Source organism: Hyla sarda, chromosome 2, assembly GCF_029499605.1.
Source record: "Hyla sarda isolate aHylSar1 chromosome 2, aHylSar1.hap1, whole genome shotgun sequence".
In the NCBI taxonomy this organism is placed as follows: domain Eukaryota; kingdom Metazoa; phylum Chordata; class Amphibia; order Anura; family Hylidae; genus Hyla; species Hyla sarda.
In genome coordinates, this window is record NC_079190.1 from 342,404,794 (window position 1) to 342,429,119 (window position 24,326).

The window sequence follows — 24,326 nt, forward strand, 5'->3', positions numbered from 1 at the left end:
CCGCTCCCCCATCCCTGCCTACTTATGTACCTGCCCTAATCGACAGGTCTGTAACCACGGTGACAGTCCCTTCCTAAATAAGTGAGGGACAGTCAAAAATTCAAAACAACAAACTCCAAAATTGACAAGAGGTCGGCAAAGGCTGGAGGCACACCACTAACAGAAAACAAACCTAAACACGCACACAAAAATATACGTAGTCAGAGGGCCGAGTCAAAGCCTGGAGATCAAGAAGTTCAGTGACAGAGTAACAAAGGGAAGTCAAAAGCCAAGCCAAAAGTCACAAAACCTGAATAAACAGAATGAGTACGGAGTAAGCTAGGTAAGTTACTAAGAAATATCACAAGCAGAGAATCACTGAAAAGGGCCTCCTTATATATGCCTGAGCTACAACCAGGAGGACACTAATTGGCTCAGCAAGCTAAACCACACCCAGGAGCACAGAGGCGTTGTCCCAGCAACCAAAACAACAACAGGGCTAGAAATCATTAACCCTATGGGTTCTTGCAGAACCAGTCCTCACAGTGGATGAATAAAAATGTTAAGGGGCCATAAATGATGAAAATAAAGCATTTAAACTACTAAAATAGGACGGCAGTGAAGAAGCAATTAAAAGCTATAGAGAAAAATGTAAAATATGTAAAACAAAAAACAGATAAAAGCCATAAAATAGGTACAGAAATATTCCTTGCCTAAGAGAGTAAAACTAACCCCAAAATGTTCTTTAATTATGTAAATAGCAAAAGGGTTAAAAATGAGCGTGTTGGCCCTTTAAAAAATTATGAGGAAGAAATTAGAGACGAGGATCAGGAAAAAGCTAATATATTAAACACAATCTTCTCCACTGTATTCACTGAGGAAAATAAAATGCCAGATGAAATACAGCGAAATAAGGTAAACTAACCCAGGAAGAAGTACAGTGCCACCTACAAAAAATTAAAATAGACAAATCACCAGGTCCAGATTGCATTCACCCCCGTGTTCTAAAGGAATAAAGTTATGTAATAGACAGACCCCTATTTGTAATATTCAAGGACTCTATAGTGACAGGGACGGTTCCCCAGGACTGGCACATAGCAAATGTGGAGCCAATATTTAAAAAGGGATCAAAAGGTGACCCCAGGAATTACAGGCCTGTTAGTTTAATCTCCGTTGTATGTAAATTGTCTGAGTTTTTTTTTAAGAGATGCTATTTTGGAGTATCTTGATAAAAATAAATGACTCCATATTGACATAAATGACACGGGTTTATGAGGGATTGTGGTGAACACAATAGAGGACAGTGCACTGTCACAAATGGATCTGGATAGGTTAGAGGTTTGGGCTGGGAAGTGGCAGATGAGGTTCAACACTGATAAATGTAAAGTAATGCACATGGGGTGGAAAAATCCGGTCTGGAATCATGTATTAAATGGGAGAACACTTGGGACGACTGACATGGAAAAGGACTTGGGAGTCTTAGTTAACAGTAAATTTAGCTGAAGTGACCAGTGTCAGGCAGCTGTTGCCAAGGCAAATAAATAAATGGGGTGCATCAATAGGGGCATAGATGCCCACTCCAAGGAAATAATTCTACCGCTATACAAATCACTAGTCAGACCACACATAGAATACTGTGTACAGTACTGGGCACCAGTGTACAAGAAAGACATAGTGGAGCTGGAGAGGGTTAAAAGATGGGCAACAAGAGTAATACAGGGAATAGGAGGATGACAGTACCCAGAAAGATTATCAGTATTAGGGTTATTTAGTTTAGAAAAAAGGAGGCTTAGGGGCAACCTATTAACTATTTCTAAATATATCAGGGGGCAGCACAGAGATCTCTCCCATGATCTATCTATAACCAGGACTGTATCTATAACAAGGGGGCATCTTCTACATCTTGAGGAAAGAAGGTTTCTACACCAGCAAAGACAGGGATTCTTTACTGTAAGAGCAGTGAGACTGTGGAACTCTCTGCCAGAGGAGGTGGTTTTGGTGAACTCTGTAAAAGAGTTCAAAAGGGGTCTGGATGCATTTTTGGAGAGTAATAACATTGCTGGCTATGTATACTAGATTGATAGGGAAAGAAGGTTGATCCAGGGATTTATTCTGATGCCATATTTGGAGTCGGGAAGGAATTTTTACCTCTAAGATAAGGTTTTTTTTTGCCTTCCTCTGGATCAATTCCGTAGGGACTCATTAGAGTTATAGGTTGACCTTGATGGACTCTGGCCTTTTTTTTAACCTTATGAACTATGTTACTCTGTATCCCATTTACATATATTTTCCTCTAGTTCAAGCATCTCCATTTTGTTTTTCAGTCTAAAGTACTATAAGTTAGCTTTCCATGTGCCAGAACTGCTATTACATAATGAAAAGAAAGTATACAACCAGAAAAGAAAGCATAGAGCATAGAAAAAGAATGTGCTTTAGAATGTGGTTTTATATATAAAACTAATAAAATGAAACATTCCCTAATGTAATCCTTTAGTTGCAGAGAAAATTTAAGAGTAGTAAAATAAACATTTCCCAGAGTTGCTGAATATGAGAACTAAATGAGATTTACTGTACAACAAATAAACATAAATCAAGTTCTTGGAAAAATTTCACTGCCATATAATTATATATTATAAATGCCAGGAGCATTTTTCAGCACTTTTTTCCTTGTTTGGAATGATGTAAAACCATGGAGGTAAAAAGAACATTGGAATACTGCAGAGCAACAGAAAATAGAATAAAGTATTCCAAGTAGTGATAGTCAAATAGTGAGCTATAAAATTATGTTTAAATGGTCACTGTGGTTTCAACAAACTTTGCACAAATCAATGGTGTCACAAAGCACCCTACTCCCAGCGTGCCCCATTAAAGGGGTACTCCGGTGCTTAGACATCTTATCCCCTATCCAAATGATAAGGGATAATATGCCTGATCGTGGGAGTCCCGCCGCTGGGGACCCCCGTGATCTTACACGCAGCACCCCGTTTGTAATCAGTCTGATTCCCGGCGACCACAGGGCCCCCGTGTGACGTCATGCTCCGCCCCTCAATGCAAGCCTATGGAAGGGGGCGTGATAGCTGTCAAGCCCCCTCCCATAGACTTGCATTGATGGGTGGAGCGTGAGGTCACACGCCGCCGGCCCCGTGATCGACAGTAATCAGACCCGGAGCGAACACGCTCCGGGGACTGATTACAAACGGGGTGCCACGTGCAAGATCACGGGGGTCCCCAGCGGTGGGATTCCCGCAATCAAGGAATCTTATCCCCTATCCTTTGGATAGGGGATAAGATGTCTAAGCACAGGAGAACCCCTTTAATGCGGTACTCTGCTTCTCAGCGTTTGGAACAAACCGGTGCTGGCTCATGTGTTCGGCACAGTTTGTTCCAAATGCTGAGCAGTTGGGGACCCCTTTAACACCATCCACCATTTATTTTCAAAATATAACTAATCCTAGCACTGCCACCTCCAAGACAATTTAAATTTGGGGTGCCTTGGTTTCCCAAATATATAAACTAAACAAAACCCATACATGTCACAAAATGGTCTTATCAGGTAAAATGAATCTTTACCAGAAAAAGACAGAACTTAATAAATGAGCATTTATTATAAGTAAACAATATTCATAGTGCATACAAAAAAACAGATGATAAAAAAATATTTACACCAAGCAGATAAAATGAGAAACTAATAGAAATCCTAACCACTTACTTGGATGGTAAGCAATGGTATTCTTTGGTCTTGCAGAGCTGGCAATGAAAAGACTGTTACCCACTCAAAATTAGATCTCCACCCCCAGCAAGTGCAATAGTAATTTCAAATTAATGAATTTATATCTTCATGTCAAGTTTCTAATTCTGTTCTTATCTGCTCTAAAAGGCATGCTTATAGAACAAAATGTGGCCTTGACACAAGTAGCAAATATTGATTGTATTTTTTTCTTGTACTTGCCATGTGCATAATTTGTGTTAATATTTTCTTTTTTCAATTTATCAAACAAAATACTTATTTTTTCTTTCATCAAGCTTCATCATCACCCCCCCCCCCCCCCAACATTTCCTTCATTTAAAAGATGGACTATGGGTTCAGTTAGAGATGAAGTAAGGTTACTTGCTGGCCATAGGTCTTTAGGGAATGGAGGGTAAAGAGTAAGAATAGGAGTTAGTTTAGAGGGCAGAAGCAGATAGAGAGACAGAGATCCAGAGACCGCAAGAAGACTAAGCTGGAACTTGCAGTAAGTATTACATCTCATCCCACATCTTATTTTACAGCTTACTCTATTCACTACTGCTCTATAATGGCCTCCATGCTGCTGCTGCTGCTGCTTAGGATGTACTGTCCAAAGGATAGGGGATAAGATTTATGATCGTGGGGGGTCAGAATTCAACAGGATTCTGCTGCACTATGCACCAGTGGAATTTCCGTGTCAGATGTTTCATTCATTGCGCAGAGTCCGCACAGAATGCAGAGCTGTCTATGTGTCCCACAGTGTCCGTAATGTCTACACAGAGATTCTCCTTGCGGATATTCTGTCGTGTGAGCATAGCCTCAGGAGCTGGATCATGTCAGAATCCTGCTCCAAAGCCTGTGCCCCCCAGGAATTTACACCAAAAGCTGTTGGAAAAAGAAAAGGACAAGCTCCCTTTTAGTGTTTCTGAGCTTCTTTGTTTTTGCGAAATCTAAAAAGTTTCAGCTTTCAGTTTAGTATATTGGGGCCATCATTTCATGTTAATAAATTTGTGTTATGTTCTCTCAGTTATGAATACCAAGGCTGTAGTTTTGCACCAACCTTTTTGAATCACTCTGAATTTCCTATAAATTTGTGACTGTTCAAAATCTTTACTTATTTTTAATTTCAGGCCTTTCAGCTGCTAAACTGCTAACAGAGGCGGGACTTAACGTGATAGTATTGGAGGCTCAAAACAGAGTTGGTGGGCGAACACACACTATACGAGTGAGTTGTACTTGATGCAGTCTTAAATAATGTTATTCAATCTATCGCTAAAACCCTTAGGACATGTTTATCCAAGCTATCATAGGAGCTCTGTTGAAATGTAAAAACATGTTACAAAACATGAACTCACACTGCATTTTTGTTTCCATTAACGGGGTACTCCACTGGAAAGTTAAACAGATTTGTAATTCACTTCTATTAAAATATGTTTATCCTTCCAGTAATTATCAGCTACTATATGTTCCATAGGAAGTTCTTTTCTTTTTGAATTTCTTTTCTGTCTGACCACAGTGCTCTCTGCTGACACCTTTGTCCATGTCAGAACTTTCCAGAGCAGGATAGGTTTGCAACCCATGGTACTGTAGGTTATCTCCCTGGGTGTGGGCAGAAGAGAAAAATTGATGAAAGGTGTTAACGCAGGATAGACCAGATGGTGGATAAGCAGCCCCAAACAAGTTCCAAAGATATTCAAGCTGTCCTTCAGGCTCAGGGAGCATCAGTGTCAGCAACCATCGAAATTTAAATGAAATGAAACACTATGGCAGGAGACCCAGGAGGACCCCACTGCTGACACAGAGACATAAAAGACCAAGACTACATTTTGCCAAAATGTACTGGAGTAAGATAAAATCTTTCTGGGGAAACGTCTTGTGGACAGATGAGACCAAGATAGAGATTTTTGGTAAAGCACATCATTCTACTGTTTACCGAAAAAGGAATGAGGCTTACAAAGAAAAGAACACAGTACCTACAGTGAAATATGGTGGAGGTTCAATAATGTTTTGGGGTTGTTTTGCTGCATCTGGCACTGGGTTCCTTGGATGTGTGCAAGGCATCATGAAATCTGAGGATTACCAACAGATTTTGGGTCACACTGTACAACCCAGTGTCAGAAAGCTGGGTTTGTGCCCGAAACCTTGGGTCTTCCAGCAGGTCAATGACCCTAAACATACGTCAAAAAGCACCTAAAAATGGATCGAAGTGGCCAGCAATGAGTCCAGATCTAAATCCCATTGAACACCTGTGGAGACATCTTAAAATTTCTGTTGGGAAAAGGCGCCCTTCCAATAAGAGAGACCTGGAGCAGTTTGCAATGGAAGAGTGGTTCAACATTCCGGCTGAGAGGTGCAAGAAGCTTATTGATGGTTTAGGAAGCAACTGATTTTAGTTATTTTTTTCCAAAGGGTGTGCAACCAAATATTAAGTTAAGGGTGCCAATAATTTTGTCCAGCCCATTTTGGGAGTTTGGTGTGACATTATGTAAAGTTTTCTTTTTTCCCTCACGTTTTTGGTTTAGTTCCAATACACACAAATGGAATAAACATGTGTATAGCAAAACATGTGTTACTGCAATCCTTTTCTGTGAGAAAGGTAATTTTCCTGAAAAATTTCAGGGGTGCCAACATTTACAGCCATGACTATACAACTCTTATGGGCTCTCATCTCTCATATATGTATGATGCTCCCATGGGCCCAACTCTCCATATATAAAGCTCCTTTGGTCCCCTCTCATATAGATAATGCTCCCATGGGCTCCTTCTGTCATATATTATACTCTCATACCCCACACCCCAACACTGCCAGCGTGTTGTTGCATTTTGCTGATTTATGCAAATCACAGCAAAATGCAGAAATGTGCTAGTGTTTTGATGGCCCAGTCCGACACTACATCTTAACTAGTTTTTAACTACTTTTTGAAGATTCTTCACTACCTCTATTTAAATAGCTTTATTGTTTATTGGCCTTTTTTATGTTTAGTTATTCAAATTGGCTTTCTCCTGTTTCTTGTAACTTGTTGATTGCCATAAGCTATGTATGTAGGTATGTAAGGTATGTATATGTCACAGTAAAAAAAAAATAGCATGCTTTTAACCCCTTAAGGACTCAGGGTTTTTCAGTTTTTGCACTTTTGTTTTTTCCTCCTCACCTTTTAAAAATCATAACCCTTTCAATTTTCCACTTAAAAATCCATATTATGGCTTATTTTTTGCGTCGCCAATTCTACTTTGCAGTGACATTAGTCATTTTACCCAAAAATGCACGGCGAAACGGAAAAAAAATCATTGTGCGACAAAATCGAAGAAAAAACGCCATTTTGTAACTTTTGGGGGCTTCGGTCTCTACGCAGTGCATGTTACGGTAAAAATTATACCTTATCATTATTCTGTAGGTCCATACGGTTAAAACAATACCCTACTTATATAGGTTTGATTTTGTTTCACTTATACGTTTAAAAATGTCATCTTCTGACCCCTATAACTTTTTTATTTTTCCACGTACAGGGCGATATGAGGACTCATTTTTTGCGCCGTGATCTGAAGTTTTTATTGATATGATTTTTATTTTGATCGGACTTTTTGATCACTTTTTATTCATTTTTAATGGTATAAAAAGTGACCAAAAATGGGCTTTTTTTGACTTTGGAATTTTTTTACGTGTACGCCATTGACCGTGCGGTTTAATTAATGATATATTTTTATAGTTCGGACATTTACGCATGCGGAGATGCCACATATCTTTATTTTTTTTTTTTTTACACTGTTTTATTTTTTTTATGGGAAAAGGGGGGTGATTCAAACTTTTATTAGGGAAGGGGTTAAATGACCTTTATTAACACTTTTTTTTTACTTTTTTTTTTTGCAGTGTTATAGGTCCCATAGGGACCTATAACACTGCACACACTGAACTTTTACACAGATCACAGGCGTGTATTAACACGCCTGTGATCAGTGTTATCGGCGCTTGACTGCTCCTGCCTGGATCTCAGGCACGGAGCAGTCATTCGCCGATCGGACACCGAGGAGGCAGGTAAGGGCCCTCCCGGTGTCCTGCAAGCTATTCGGGACACCGCGATTTCTCCGCGGCGGTCCCGAACAGCCCGACTGAGCAGCCGGGTCACTTTCACTTTCACTTTAGAAGCGGCAGTCAGCTTTGACCGCCGCTTCTAAAGGGTTAATACCGCACATCGCCGCGATCGGCGATGTGTGGTATTAGCCACGGGTCCCGGTCATTGATGAGCGCCGGGTCCAACGCGATATGATGTGGGATCGTGGCGGGATCCCGCTTCATATCGCGGGAGCCGGCGCAGGACGTAAATATATGTTCTCTGTCGTTAAGGGGTTAAAAATACCCCATTTAGTTTCTGTATAAATTTTTGGAGGACATTATCCAAGGCATGTTCACACTAAAGGTTTGGAGAGGAATTTCCACGAGTAATTCTGCTCGTTTATTCCTCTCCAATTCATTCAGCAGTGAAAAACCCCATAGTATGTACCGTATTTTTCGCCCTATAGGACGCACCGGCGTATAAGACGCACCCTATTTTTAGGTGCAAAATCAAAAAAATTAAAGATTTTGAACCCAATAGTGGTCTTCAACCTGCGGACCTCCAGATGTTGCAAAACTACAACTCCCAGCATGCCCGGACAGCCGTTGGCTGTCCGGGCATGCTGGGAGTTGTACTTTTGCAACATCTAGAGGTCCGCAGATTGAAGACCACTGCATAGGAGGTAATACTCACGTGTCTCCGCCACTCCGGACCCATCACCGCTGCCCTGGATGTCGCTCCATCGCTGTCGCCGTGTCCCCGTCGCTCCGGAACGTCTCTGCTGCCGGCCGGATATCCTCGCTCTCCGTCGCCGTCATCACGTCGTTACGCACACGCCGACGCACGTACGCGACAACGTGATGACGAGGAAGGAGAGCGCCGGCCATACAGGGGATCCCTGAACGGAGAAGACACCGAGGAGGCAGGTAAGGTCCCTCCCGGTGTCCTGTAAGCACTAACCCGGCTATTCAGTCGGGCAGTTCGGGACCGCCACGGTGAAATCGCAGCGGTCCCGAACAGCCCGACTGAACAGCCGGGTTAGTGTCACTTTCCCTTCAGACGCGGCGGTCAGCTTTGATCGCCGCGTCTGAAGGGTTAATACAGGACATCACCGCGATCGGTGATGTCCTGTATTAGCCTTGGGTCCCGGCCGTTGATGGCCGCAGGGACCGCCGCGATAGGGTTGTATTCGCCGTATAAGACGCATCGACTTTTTCCCCCCAGTTTTGGGGAAGAAAAAGTGCGTCTTATACGGCGAAAAATATGGTAATTACATTTCTGCTCCTCAGTTCACCCTGAGGAATTTCCACTAGCGGAATTCTGTCACTGAATTCCGTTCCGCATGAAGAATGAATATGTTCTTTCTTCATGCGGAATTCGCGTCCTAACCCCATAGAACTCAATGTAATTTTTTTTTTCAGTCTGCCACACTTCCGCGCAGAATTCCAGTGGAATTCCCACAAAAAAATAATATTTTTTTTTATAATGTCCCCTATGCCATGGTCATTCTGCACAGATTTCTGTGTGGAATGCCGCACAGAATTCCGCACACATTCCGCTCAAATTCAGCGCTCATTCCGCTCATATTCCGCATGGAAAAAAACTGTCATTTCTGAGCGGATTTTTTCAGCGAGAATTCCTCGCACATATTAGCCACTGTGAACATACCCTAATGCTAATGGCATTTGTAAACTGATTACATTTCACCTTCCTCGAGTTCAGTGATTGTGTAGATGCTTAACCCCTTCCTGCTACATGACGTATGCATACGTCATGAGCGGGCTCCCGCAATAGAATGCGGAGTTACGCGCTGACCCCGCATCATATTGCGTTGGTCCAGGCGGCCATCAACGGCCGGGACCCGCGGCTAATACTGGACATCACCGATCGTAGTGATGCCTGGTATTAACCCTTCAGACGTGGATATCAAAGCTGATCGCCGCATCTAAAGTGAAAGTAAACTGTGTTGGTTAACTCAGTGGAGCTGTTCGGGAAAATAAAGTGTTAATAAAGATCATTTAACCCCTTCCATAATAAAAGTCAGAATCACCCCTCTTTTCCCAATAAAAAAAAATAAAACAGTGTCAATAAAAATAAACATATGTGGTATCGCCGCGTGCGTAAATGTCCGAACTATAAAAATATATAATTAATTAAACCGCATGGTCTATGGCATACACGTAAAAAAAATCCAAAGTCCAAAATAGCGTATTTTTGGTCACTTTAAAAAAGTTATAGGGGCCAGAAGATGACAATTTTAAATGTATACATTTTCCTGCATGTAGTTATGATTTTTTCCAGAAGTACGACAAAATCAAACCTAAATAAGTACGATATCATTTTAATTGTATGGACCTACAGAATAAAGATAAGGTGTCATTTTTACCAAAAAATGCACTGCCTAGAAACGGAAGCCCCAAAAAGTTACAAAATGTCATTTTTTTCCCGGTTTCGCCGTGGATTGGTGGTGCAAAAAATAAGCCATAATATGGATTTTTAGGTGCAAAATTGAAAGCGTTATTATTTTTGGAAGGTGATGAGGAAAATATGAAAATGAAAAAAATTAAAATACCCTGCGTCATTAAGGGGTTAACCCCTTAAGGACCAAGCATTTTTCTGTTTTTACACTTTAGTTTTTTCCTCCTCACCTTTAAAAAATCATAACCCTTTCAATTTTGCACCTAAAAATCCATATGAGGGCTTATTTTTTGCGCCACCAATTCTACCTTGGAATGACATGAGTCATTTTACACAAACATTTATGGCGAAACGGGAAAAAAATCATTGTGCGACAAAATTGAAGAAAAAACACCATTTTGTAAATTTTGGGGGCTTCTGTTTCTAGGCAGTACATTTTTCGGTAAAAATTACACTTTATCTTTATTCTGTAGGTCCATACGATTAAAATGATACCCTACTTATATAGGTTTGATTTTGTCGCACTTCTGGAAAAAATCATAACTACATGCAGGAAAATTTATACATTTAAAATTGTTCTTTTTTTACCCCTATAACTTTTTTATTTTTCCATGTACAGGGTGGTTTGAGGGCTCATTTTTTGCGCCGTGATCTGAAGTTTTAATTGGTATCATTTTATTTTGATTGGACTTCTTGATCGCTTTTTATTTCTTTTTTTATGGTATGAAAAGTGACCAAAAAAACGCTATTTTGGACTTTGGAATTTTTTTGCGTGTACGCCATTGACCGTACGGTTTAATTAATGATATATTTTTATAGTTCAGACATTTACGCACGCGACGATACTACATATGTTTATTTTTATTATGGTTACATATTTTTTATATGGAATTTGGGAAAAGAGGGGTGATTTAAATTTTTAATAAAGAAGGGGTTAATGTGTGTGTTTTTAAACTTTTTTTAAACTTTTTTTTTTTACACTTTTAGTCCCCTTAGGGGACTTTTAGGAGGAATCATTTGATTCCTCATACAGATGAATGGGATTGCATACAATCCCATTCATCTGTGTGCTCTGCGCTCGATTGATAAAGCCTGGTCCTGCCAGGCTTTATCATTCAGAGAGCCGGAGCCGACACAGGAGGAGAGGTAAGCCCCCAGGCTACCTCAGTAGTGGATCGCTCCCCCGCGATCGCACTGCGGAGAAGCGATCCACCCCACTGGACCACCAGGGACTGGATACAGGCACCTTTAGACGCCGCTGTCAACTTTGACAGCGGCGATCTAAAGGGTTAATAGCCGGCCGCGGCGATCGTCGCATGTCGGCTATTAACGCCGGCCCCCAGCTACAGGAATCAGCTGGGGGCGGGCCGGTATGATGCGGGCTCGAGTCGGGAGCCCGCGTCATACCCCGGTAACGGCCATTGGACGAGTATAGAAGTCCATGGTCGTTATCGGGTTAAAGGGGTATTGCAGCCTTCAACACATATCCCCTACCCTCAGGATAATGGATAAATGATTGCATGAAGGCCTGACCACTGGGATCCCTATAATATCAAGAATGGGGACCTGAGCCTCCTTTCAGAATAGAATGGCGGGTCACACATATGTGCACATGCTCCATGCATTGTCTATAAGAGCATCAAAGATATCCAAGCAATGTACTTGGCTATCTCTGATAGCTTCCATAGAAAATCAATGGATCGGCAGCACACATGCATGACTCACTGTTCCATTTTAATGGGGGACTCTATTCCCGTTCTAGAAATCGTGGGGTGTCCCAGCAGTTATCCCACTCCCATCAGAAACCTATTCCCCATGCTGTGGATAGGGAATTAGTGTTAAAGGTTGGAAAACCTCTTTAATATAGAACATGATGTTTTTGATAAAATAAAGGAAAATGTTATTTGCTACTTTTTTTATATTACCAAAGCAGCAAATACATAATATTCTATAAATATAATTAAATGAACTTGTTTGTTTTGGATAATTTACATGCCCAGACATTATTTATCATTGGCTTGCTTTCAAAATCTATTCAGACTGGTCTTCATTGGTCTAATAAGGCTTTGATACGGTCCCACACAAAAGGTTAGTACATAAAATGAGGATGCTGGGACTGGGGGAGGACATATGTAAATGGCTTAGCAACTGGCTCAGTGATAGGAAGCAGAGGGTGAGTATCAATGGGACTTACTCTGGTTGACAGTTACAAGTGAGGTACCACAGGGGTCATGTAGAGGGATTACAAAGTAGAATTTCTATATTTGCAGATGACACCAAACAGGGTAGGAATAATCAAATAGAAAAAAGCTTTCACTGAAAAATAGCAGCACACCAAATACATGTTGAAGAAATACCAAATTATCTTTATTGCACATTTACCACACAAAAATTAAGTATAATGAAATATACAAATAGATATAAAAACATTTAAAATTGGCCATAAGAGGCCAGAGCAAAACAAAGAGCAGAGGCCATGAATCCCTCCTCTTGAAAAGCACCTGTCCTGAAAAGTGTAGTAGTAATAAATTAACTCCAGTCAGCATGCAGCACAGCCTTCATATGATAGCAGATAACCAAGATACACTATAGGACCTAGCTGAAAAGGCTCCCAAAATACTATAGATGCAATGAAAAACTGAAAGCATATATAACCATGAATGAGACAGGCGTATCAGACAGGAGGAAATCCAATAGTGAACAAAGTACAGCTAGGACAGGGCCACAGAGGATCCCACGCGTTCCGTCGACCACCAGCAACTTCCTCAGGGGTATTGTCAGGGTAGGGTGATTACCACAGAGGATGATAATATAATATTACAGAGGGATCTGGGGAAGCTGGAGGCTTGGGCACATACATGCCAAATTAAATTTAATGTGGGTAAATGTAAGGTTATGCACTTGGGCCATAAAAACTAAATGTATAAATATGTGCTAAATAATAAGACAATAGGTAAAATTTCTACCAAAAAAGACTTGGGGGTTCTGGTGGAAGGTAAACACGACTAAGGTTGGTTTCACACCATGTTTTGTACTTATGGTTCCCGTATACGGCTGGGAGGAGGGTGGGCGGGGCTTAATCGCGTTTTTGGCCGTATGCGGTTTCCCCACCGCAGGCAAAAACGTGGTCGACCACGTTTTTACATACGGTCGGGAAACCACATACGGCCGAAAACGCAGCCGACCAGAGGCTGCGGTTCACTCCGGTCGGCTCATAGATATGCATTAAATACGGTTCCCCTATACGGCTGAGTGCGGGCGCCGCGATTAAGCCCTGCCCCCCCTCCTCCCAGCCGTATACGGGAACCGTAAGTACAAAACGTGGTGTGAACCCACCCTAAGCAATCAGTGCCCGGCAGAAGCTTCCAAGGCTAACAAAGTCATGGGATGTATCAAGAGAGGCATAGAGGCACGTGACAAGTATATAGATTTGTCGCTGTATAAATCACTAGTCAGACCACATATGAAGTATTTTGTCTAATTCTGGTCACCTGTACATAAAAACAACATGGCTGAACTGGAGAGGGTGCAGAGGAGGGTGACAAAAATGGTAATGGTATGGTATGGGAGGATTACAGTACCAAGACAGGTTATCAAGGGGGTTATTGGGGTTATTTACTTTAGAGAAAAGACGTCTTAGGTGCGATCTGATCACAATGTACAAATATATGAATGGACAGTATAGAGATCTTTCTAGGGATCTTTTTTATACCTAGGCCGATAATCATGACAAGGGGGCATCCTCTACGTCTAGAGGAAAGAAGGTTTCACCATCAGCAAAGACAGAGATGCTTTCGGAACTCTCTGCCACATGATGTTGTGATGTCTGACTCAATAAACAAGTTCAAGGGGGGCCTGATGTTTTTCTAGAGAGTAATAACATAAGAGGTTATAGATAGTTGATTTATGGGGATAGAACATTGATCCAGGGATTTATTCTGATCGTCATATTGGAGGCGGGAAGGACTTTTTCCTTTGCCAATTGACATCAGCCTCATGGGGTTTTTTGCCTTCCTCTGAATCAACACAGTAGGATTTTAGGTGGAACTTGATGGACTCTTGTCTTTTTTGAACCTTACAAACTATGTTACTCTATACTATACTATTCAAAGTAAATTGCCTATAGCCAACAGTCCTCTCCTTCCCATGTAGGATATTTCTTTACAGTAAAGTAGTAAATATATCTTATATATATTGACATTAGGCGGATTTGTTGCAAATAATTCTGCCACTGTTTAATTCATCTGAATGGACATGTATCACTTTGCTTAATTAGCGATAGATTTAGTAAACTACCTTTTTATTTTACATTATATTTTTTTCTTAAAAGAACAAAGATGTTCAATATGTGGATGTTGGAGCTGCTTATTTGGGACCAACACAAAATCGGCTATTACGGATGGCAAAAGAACTTGGTATAGAGACGTATAAAGTTTATTTACATGGTGACCTTCTTCAGCATACAAAGGTAAGGCAAGCATTAACATTAAGCATAATTCTTCGTAGATGTGAATTTGTCCTTCCAGACAGCGTTGGCAACATTATTCTAAAAAGCCTGTCATGGTTATTATTGCTGTAGTGTATATTGCTATATATTGTGTATATTTGCTGTGAAATTGTGATATATTTTAGGCAAACTGTATGTTTTACATTTTATAATGGCTGTGCAGGGTCAGCCCAAAGCATTGTGCTGCCTGGGTCCAAGAATAGGACTGTATGTTTACATGGGACTGTATGTTTGAGGTGCGCGGGGAGGGAACAATGCATTTTTACATAGGACTGTAGCTGTAGCGCTGGGGGGGCACAATTTTCTGCTCTTTTCTCTTGTCTTGTCACACAAAAATGATAGCTATGACTCTGTTTTGAGTTATGGGTCTAATGAGTGGCACTATAAGGCCATGAAGGACAAGCACTAAAAACATTGAACGAAGGATGAGATAAAAAAAAATAATATAATAAAATAAAATAAAAATAAAGTGAGGTTTTCCTATCTTGGCTTCAATAGAATGTCTTTTCATAACCACTGTACAAATTATTTAATTGATTTATGTTAATAATGCAACTTTATTTTCAGGGTAAATCATACAGATTTTTGGGAGCTTTTCCACCAGCATATAATCCTCTGGTTTTCTTGGATTATAACAACTTCATGAGAACTCTGGATCAATGGGGTAGTGAGGTATGATATAATGACCTGTATTTGTAAGGTTTGTTGTTAAATCCTTTAATATACTAACTAGAAAGAATGAGAGTGCAAGCTTCATGTTTCATATACCTGATGATCAGACCTGGTTTTTTTGGCGGCTTGTATTCTCTGTCTTTCTAGATAGCTAATGTCCGGTATCACTTAAGCAGCAAAATTTCCACTTTCTTCAATAGCTGAGGCAAAGTTGACATCTGTGTTAGAACTCTGTTTCCAGAATTAGTTTTAATAGCGTACATGAGTGGAGAAAAAAAAAATACTGTAAGCTGTTTCATTTCCACTGAGATCCTGCAAATTAATGGACACCAAATGAAAACCAGATTGATTCCATTAAAAATCAATGGGATACAATGGGAACTGGTTGTATCTGTTGTCCAACGGATCATCCGGCTTATTGTTTTTTGTCATGGACTAATACTGTTAGGCTGTGTTAGCCTAACATAATACAATAGCTCTGTATTTGAAGTGATAAAAGGATTATTCCAACTGAATTCCCACCTTTTTTCTGAACTATATGGACAGCTGATTGGTGGGGGTCTAGCTTTTCTAACCCCCATTGAGCTGTTATCATCTTCAAATGCCCTAGAAGTGCATTATGACTGCACTTGCCCAGTTTAGACAGCTCCATTATATTATAGAAAATCATGAAGCACACAGACTGTAATGACTATAATTAAAGAAGATCAAACCAACCAGTTGAGATCAAGTTTGATCAGAACATTGCTAAGTTTTACTTGGCTAGAACTTAAATTTTGGCGGGTCAGTTCGGCACAACCTACTAAAATAGCATCAGCTGCATGGCAGAAAGTAGAAGGAGGATGGAGCACATGACCTTATGGAATCCCATGATGCTAGCCAATCAGTATAGGGGTGATGTCAAAGCCATTATTAAAGCCTATGCATATAGCTTAGAGATAGCGGGTGTTAGGTGAAGATCTCTGTGAGGGACACTAAGCAGTGAACAACACAGATAGTAGTGGGACAACATATATATAATAATTGTAGTAAAGCAGCACTGCAGATTGTTCTGTACCTGTTTGTCAGTTCAAAATCTGTTTTAATAGAAAGCAAAGTGTGCAGATTTTATAGGTTTTACAATAATTGTGAACATACAGTGCATTCAGGGTTTTGTGACACTTGAATGCACTTTCAAGAATGACAATCCAGTTGCTACATCCCATAATGAGAAACATTTTACAGCTTGTAAAAATCCACTGCTTCTTCACTTTCCAGGCAAAACATTTGTTGCTACTCCCAAAAAGTTCAGTATGTTTTTATATAACCTGTTAGTTACCATCCGTTTACCCATAGCCACACATGTTGCTGTATCTTACAGCTGTGCCTTACAGTGTTATATATTGTTGTTTTTTTTTTGGGGGGGGGCTCTTAACCCCTTAACAACGAAGGACGTATATTTACGTCCTGTGCTGGTTCCGCCATATGCCGCGTGACCCCGTGTCATATCAGGTCGGTCCCGGCGGACATCAACGGCCGGGACCCGCGGTGATGCCCTGTATTAACCATTCAGACGCGACGATCAAAGCTGACTGCCGCGTCTGAAGCGAAAGTGAAACTATCCCGGCTGCTCAGTTTGGCTGTTCGTGACCGCCGTGGTGAAATTGCGGCGTCCCAAACAGCTTACAGGACACCAGGAGGGACCCTACCTGCCTCCTCGGTGTCTGATCGGCGAATGACTGCTCTGTGCCTGAGATCCAGGCAGGAGCAGTCAAGCGCCGATAACACTGATCACATGCATGTTAATACATGCCAGTGATCTGTGTAAAAGATCAGTGTATGTAATGTTATAGGCCCCTATGGGGGCTATAACATTGCAAAAAAAAAGTTACAAAAAAGTGTTAATAAAGATCATTAACCCCTTCCCTAATAAAAGTTTGAATCACCCCCTTTTCCCATTAAAAAAATAAAACAGTGTAAATAAAAATAAAAATAAATGCATAAATGTCCGAACTATAAAAATATATCATTAATTAAACCGCAAGGTCAATGGTGTACACGTAGAAAAATTCCCAAAAAGCGTATTTTTGGTCACTTTTTATACCATTAAAAAATGAATAAAAAGTGATCAAGAAGTCTGATCAAAACATAAATGGTACCAATAAAAACTGATCACAGCTCAAAAAATGAGCCCTCATACAGCCCTGTATGTGGAAAAATAAAAAAGTTATAGGGGTCAGAAGAGGACATTTTTAAACATATATAATTTTTCCTGCATGTAGTATGACAAAATTAAACCTATATAAGTAGGGTACAATTTTAACCGTATGGACCTACAGAATAATGATAAGGTGTCATTTGTACCGAAATATGCACTGCGTAGAAATGGAAGCCCCCAAAATTTACAAAATGTCGTTTTTTTCTACGATTTTGTCGCAGAATGATTTTTTTTTTTCATTTTGCCGTGGATGTTTGGGTAAAATGACTAATGTCACTGCAAAGTAGAATTGCTGATGCAAAAAAAAAAGCCATAATATGGATCTTTAGGTGGAAAATTGAAAGGGTCATGATTTTTAAAAGGTAAAGGAAGAAAAAACGAAAATGCAAAAACTGAAAAACCCTGCGTCCTTAAGGGGTTAAACAGTGTTATACACACATTTTTGGACTATTGGTGAAGTACAGGTTCAGACACAATTAGTTTGGTTAGAACCAAAATTTTTTGCAGAATCGAACTTAAGAAAAGTTGCCAATTTCTTTTAATAATAATTAAATAATGTGTATTGCCCAGAAATATTATATTACTAATCTTTCTCTCTCTCTCCCCCTCCCCCTCTCCCTCCCTCCCTCCCTCTCTCTCTCTCTCTCTCTCTCTCTCTCTCTCTCGCCAGTGTGAGACTGGTGAAAAGTTGTCTATGCACATGATGGAATAAAAAAACACCTTCTTTGCTACCTGTGGAGTGCTGCATCATACTTGCTTTTGTCTATATATATATATATATATATATATATATATATATATATATATATATATATATATTCCTCTGATATCAAATAAGATCTTATATTTGCCTATTGAAGATACAATGTCAAATAAAATAAAAAACTGATTCTGGGTAAGCACAGCATATGGAACCATACTTCTGGTTTCTAGGTTTCTGATGTCATCATTACAAGAATGTACCCAAAAAAACTTGGCAGGTTACAGTGATCCCCAAACCTACGATAGCCACGACATGCGATAATTTTAAAATACAATGGCCTCTCAGAGGCCATCGCATGTTGAAGGCAGCATCAACATACAATGCTTTTGCATGTTGGGGCCATTGCATAAGCGGCTATCTGTCAGCGCAGACTGCTTCAGCTGCTGTCGGATAGCAGTTTAAGGTGCCCCGTGTGCTCCTGTGAGTGTCACTCATCTGTCCCTGCCGCTACGGACCGTCCTCTACAGGCTCCACTGCATTGCCGTCGCTCTCCTTCGTTGTCATCACGTTGCCGAGCACGCCGTTCCGTCATCCAATAGGAGCGGCGTGCGCAGCGACGTGATGACGGTGATGGAGAGCGACGATCCAGGGCAGCGGTGACTGTCCGCAGCAGCGAGGACACCCCGGGGATGTGATGACAGCGACAATCCAGGGCAGCGGTGATGGTCCAGAGCGACAGGGACACGTGAGTATAACTTTCTATATTACTATTGCACGGATCCCTCAACATACGATGAGGGATCATTTGGAAATAATTACCATCATATGTTGAGGAATCACTGTATTTGCAACAGCTGCAGGTTTGCAGATGGATTTCATTATAATATTTTGAAGAGAATTGTTACATTTAAATTAAATTTGTAAAAGCAACAATAAGTGTCATCTGTGCCGATGAAACTCACTTCTATATTTTTAGGTGGTGCAGTAAATACATTCTTTATTTTTTATTCATTAATTATTTGTATATATATTTGAACATTGTCTTCATTCCTTTGTTTCCATTGGGCTTTACTATTACGAGTTAGATTTAACAGAGATCTTGTTGTAGATTCCTGCAGATGCACCATGGAAAGCCCCTCATGCTAAAGACTGGGACAAAATGTCAATGAAAGAATTCATAGAAAAGGTTTGCTGGACAAGGTAAGCACTACTGAATATACTATTGTGTGAAAGGTAAAATGATCTTTGGTCAGTCATTATAGTTAGAGATGAGCGAATCGAAGAAGACAAACCCGAATTCGTTACGAATTTCAGGATGTATTACATTTGCAATGAATGCGAATATCGGTGCGATTCTATTAAACTCCATTTTACAACGTTCCAGGCTCCGGGACACCTAAAATGGCGGATTCACATGTCATTACATGGGGCAGGGGATACAGGGAAGGCGGGAATGCTAGGCGGGAAGTGAGGTAGGTTAGATGACCCTGAATCACATGCGGGATGCAGCCTATCAGCATTCATTGACCCCTGTGATGTCACAGATCTATATAATCAGCAGCCATCTTGTGGCTGCTGATTTCATGCCATATACACTTCAGAGATAGGACGGATTGTGTGTCTGTGTGTGTTACACAGAGATGCTTAATTGATTATACTGCAGCGTTCCACTGCCAACTGCTAGTTATCACTGAGAAGGATTTTGACGCCAGCCATTAACCCCTTAAGGACACATGACGTACTGGAACGTCATGTGTCCACTCCCGATCTATAACGCGGGGCCACGGCGTGGCCCCGCGTCATAGCGGTTCGGGCCCGGCCTCTAACAACGGCCGGGACCCGTGGCTAATAGCGCGCGGCATTGATCGCTGTGCCGCGCGCTATTAACCCTTTAGACGCGGCGTTCAAAGTTGAACGCCGCGTCTAAAGTGAAACCGAAACCATGCCGGCTAGCTCAGTGGGCTGTTCGGGATAGCCGCGGTGAAATCGCGGCATCCCGAACAGCTGACAGGACAGCGGGAGGGCCCCTACCTGCCTCCTCGCTGTCCGATCGCCGAATGACTGCTCAGTGCCTGAGATCCAGGCATGAGCAGTCATGCGGCAGAATCATCGATCACTGGTTTCTTATGAGAAACCAGTGATCAATGATGAAGATCAGTGTGTGCAGTGTTATAGGTCCCTATGGGACCTATAACACTGCAAAAAAAAAGTGCAAAAAAAAAGTGAATAAACATCATTTAACCCCTTCCCTATTAAAAGTTTGAATCACCCCCCTTTTCCCATAAAAGAAAAAACACAGTGTAAATAAAAATAAAAATAAACATAAATGGTATCGCCGCGTGCGGAAATGTCCGAATTATAAAAATATATCATTAATTAAACCGCACGGTCAATGGCGTGCGCGGAAAAAAATTCCAAAGTCCAAAATAGTGCATTTTTGGTCACTTTCTATATCATGAAAAAATTAATAAAATAAATAAGTCCTATCAATGCAAAAATGATACCGTTAAAAACTTCAGATCACGGCGCAAAAAATGAGCCCTCATACCGCCCCATACACGGAAAAATAAAAAAGTTATAGGGGTCAGAAGATGACAATTTTAAACGTATAAATTTTTCTGCATGAAGTTATGATTTTTTCCAGAAGTGCGACAAATTCAAACCTGTATAAGTAGGGTATCATTTTAATCATATGGACCTACAGAATAAAGGTAAGGTGTCATTTTTACCGAAAAATGTACTACGTAGAAACGGAAGCCCCCAAAAGTTACAAAATGGCGTTTTTTTTTTCAATTTTGTCTCACAATGATTTTTTTTCCCGTTTCACCGTAGATTTTTGGGCACAATGACTGACGTCATTACAAAGTAGAATTGGTGGTGCAAAAAATAAGCCATCATATGGATTTTTAGGTGCAAAATTGAAAGAGTTATGATTTTTTAAAGGCAAGGAGCAAAAAACGAAAATGCAAAAACGGAAAAACCCCCGGTCCTTAAGGGGTTAAGCTCCCAGTCACTTCATTCAGCATTTTATCAGAGGGGCAGATAGCTTTTCGTTGCCTCATATATATATCAAGAAGCTGCCTGAACTTCATGAACCTTATCACAGGAGGCAGGAATGATTTTTCAGTGCAATTCTGTGTTTTTTTTCCACAAGAAATCATCTGCTGCTTATACTAGTCTGTAGACGGTATAAAAACCAGTTCACATGATTTTTAACACTCTGTGACAGAGTGCAATTTAGGGTTTAATCCCCCTTTTTTTTGTGGTGCTGAACTGTTGCGTCCTGCTGCTGTGCAAAAATATGTTTTTTCAGCGGAATGTAGTGCATTTGTTTGCCCTCATACGTGCATACCACATACCTACATCAAAGGAGTCTACTATTTTGTATCTGTAAATCTGTAGCAAGTCTAGATACTAGGAAAGTCCAGGCAAAAGTAATCACCAGCTGATGTTTTATGAATATACATTTTCCAAGTGTACTGTAGCGCATTTTTCGGCCCTCATACGTGCAAACCACATACCTACATCTAAGAAGTGCACTTTTTTGTACCTGATAATCTGAAACAAGCCTACCTACAGTGAAAGGCCAGGCCAACTAATCACTTGCTGTTGTTTCTTGAAAATACATTTTCCAAGTGTACTGTAGCCCACTTTTTGGCCCTCATGCGTGTATACCACATACCTACAGCTAAGTAATCTACCATATTGTACATGTTAATCTGTCAAGGGCCTACATACTGTGAAAGTCCAAGCAGTAGTACTCATCGGCTGGTGTTTTACAAAAATACAGAGTTTTTAATGCGTATTTTTGCGCATTTTTCTGCCTTATCAGTGCACACCGCATATGTACAACTAAGTAGTGTACCATTTTGTACCTGTTAATCTGTCAAGGGCCTACATACTGTGAAAGTACAAGCAACAAAACTCACCGGCTGGTGTTTTACAAAAATTACAGAGTTTTTAGGCTCATTGTAGCGCATTTTTCTGCCCTCATCAGTGCATACTGCATCCGTACATCTAAGTAGTGTACCATTTTGTACCTGTTAATCTTACATAGTGCGAAAGTCCAAGCACCAGTACTCACTGGCTGATGTTTTACAAAAATACAGAGTTTTTAATGCGTATTGTAGTGCATTTTTCTGCTCTCATAAGTGCATACCGCTTACGTACATCTAAGTAGTGTACTATTTTGTACCTGTTAATCTGTCAAGGGCCTACATACTGTGAAAGTACAAGCAACAGTACTCACCGGCTCATTGTAGTGCATTTTTCTGCCATCCTAAATGCAAACCGCATGGGTACAGCTAAGTGGTGTACTATTTCGTACCTGTTATTCTGTCAAGGGCCTATATAGTGTGAAAGGTCAGCCAAAAGTGATCACCGGCTGGTGTTTTACAAAAATACAGAGTTTTGAATGCGTATTGTAGTGCATTTTTCTGCCCTCATCAGTGCATACCGCATACCTACATCTAAGTAGTGAACTATTTTGTACTTGTTAATCTGTCAAGGGCTTAGACACTGTGAAAGGACAGCCAATAGTTCACTCCTGCTGCTGTTCTGGACAAATACTGTTTTAAGTGTAGTGAAGCGTATTGTACTCCCCTCATATATGCAATAAGTATGTCAGGAATAGTATGGCCAGGACGTGCACAGAGGAGTGGCAGAGGCCTAAATTCATCAGGCGCAGCTAGAGGTCGCAGCAGAGTAGGGGTGTGTGCCAGCCGGAGTCGCAACCAGCAACCCAGCAGTCATGATTGATCGGTTCACTCGGTCATCCACTTCATCTCAAGTGACATTCGACAACCCCAGTCAACAGTCGGTGGGTTCCTCACACTCAACCCTCAGTTGGCATGGCCCTCATGCTTCTGCTACCACCTCCAGGCTCTGTCATTGTGCTGCAATATTGTCTCCTCATGCTGATGCTGCCACCTCCAGGCTCTGTCGTTGTGCCGCCATATGGTCTCCTCATGCTTCAGCCACCTCAAGGCTGTGCCATTCAGACACTATATGGTCTCCATATATTGACTGTGTATTGAAGGAAACATGTGGCTATCCTTTAGTTACTCTCCCAGCATTATTTCCATGTTGATACCAGACCAGTAATAAAAGGAATATTGCCAAGGACTAGCAGAAACAGGGAACTGTAGATACTGACCACTGGCTGTTGGAATTGACTGACTATCCCAGGTGGTAGATTTACCATTTTTAAGTTCCTCAGTTCCAGTAGGCTTTAAGTCATTCATTCTTTGTTGGGTTCTTCAGTTGCAGAATTAAGTTGTATCATGTTTTCCTGTTCCTCCGATGAGCTAATGTCACTGGAACACACAATACTCATATTGTCATCTAATGAAGGATCCTTTTCTTCAGAGAACGTATCTATCATTTTATTATTTTGAATGTCAGGTGGTATTCTGACAATTTTTGTGAAACACTGGGTTCTCCTCATGCTTCAGCCAACTCCAGGTTGTGCCATTCAGACACTATATGGTCTTCTCCTACAGATGCCACCTCCAGGCTCTGTCATTGTGCTGACATGTACCCACACGCCAGGGCCCAGGCCACTAAAACTTGGGAGTTAAAAGTTACATTTCAAAAACCTCAATTTCAACTTCAAAATCTTAGATTTCTATTTAAAATTATTGTAATTCAATGGTCTCCTCATGCTTCAGCCACCTTCAGGCTGTACCATTCAGACACTACGTGGGCTCCTTATGCTTTCCCCACCTCCAGGCTGTGTAATTCAGCCAATATATCGTTTTCTGATACTACTGGGACTGGGATAGTAACTCAAAATATGTTCTGGTGGCACTTGCTAACATAAATGCTTAATTGAGATTTCAAAATTGATCTTTCAATGTAAGGGGTTCTGAAACCCTCTGGTGTACTGCTGATGCCTGCTCCTGACTCTTTCAGGAATTACTTGGCTTACTGATGCTTCTGGGCTTGGGCCTTAAATTTTTTGATATTTTTCACGAGCTAAATACATGTTTAATAGAAAATTAAACATTGATCTTTCAATGTAAGGGGTTATGAAACCCTTTGGTGTACTGCTGATGCCTGTTCCTGACTGT

General features: G+C 40.9%; 1 protein-coding gene across 1 annotated transcript in view; it reads left to right on the forward strand.

The window, feature by feature from the left end:
- Positions 1-4,835: 4,835 nt before the first annotated feature.
- The window catches only part of LOC130357944 (amine oxidase [flavin-containing] B-like), a 93,959-nt gene continuing 74,468 nt past the window's right edge, over positions 4,836-24,326 (forward strand). The window contains exons 1-4 of the mRNA XM_056560717.1: positions 4,836-4,931; positions 14,507-14,644; positions 15,251-15,355; positions 19,364-19,455. Of these exons, the coding sequence (XP_056416692.1) occupies positions 14,576-14,644; positions 15,251-15,355; positions 19,364-19,455 (266 nt within the window). The 5' untranslated portion in view covers positions 4,836-4,931; positions 14,507-14,575. The remainder of the gene's footprint in view (positions 4,932-14,506; positions 14,645-15,250; positions 15,356-19,363; positions 19,456-24,326) is intronic.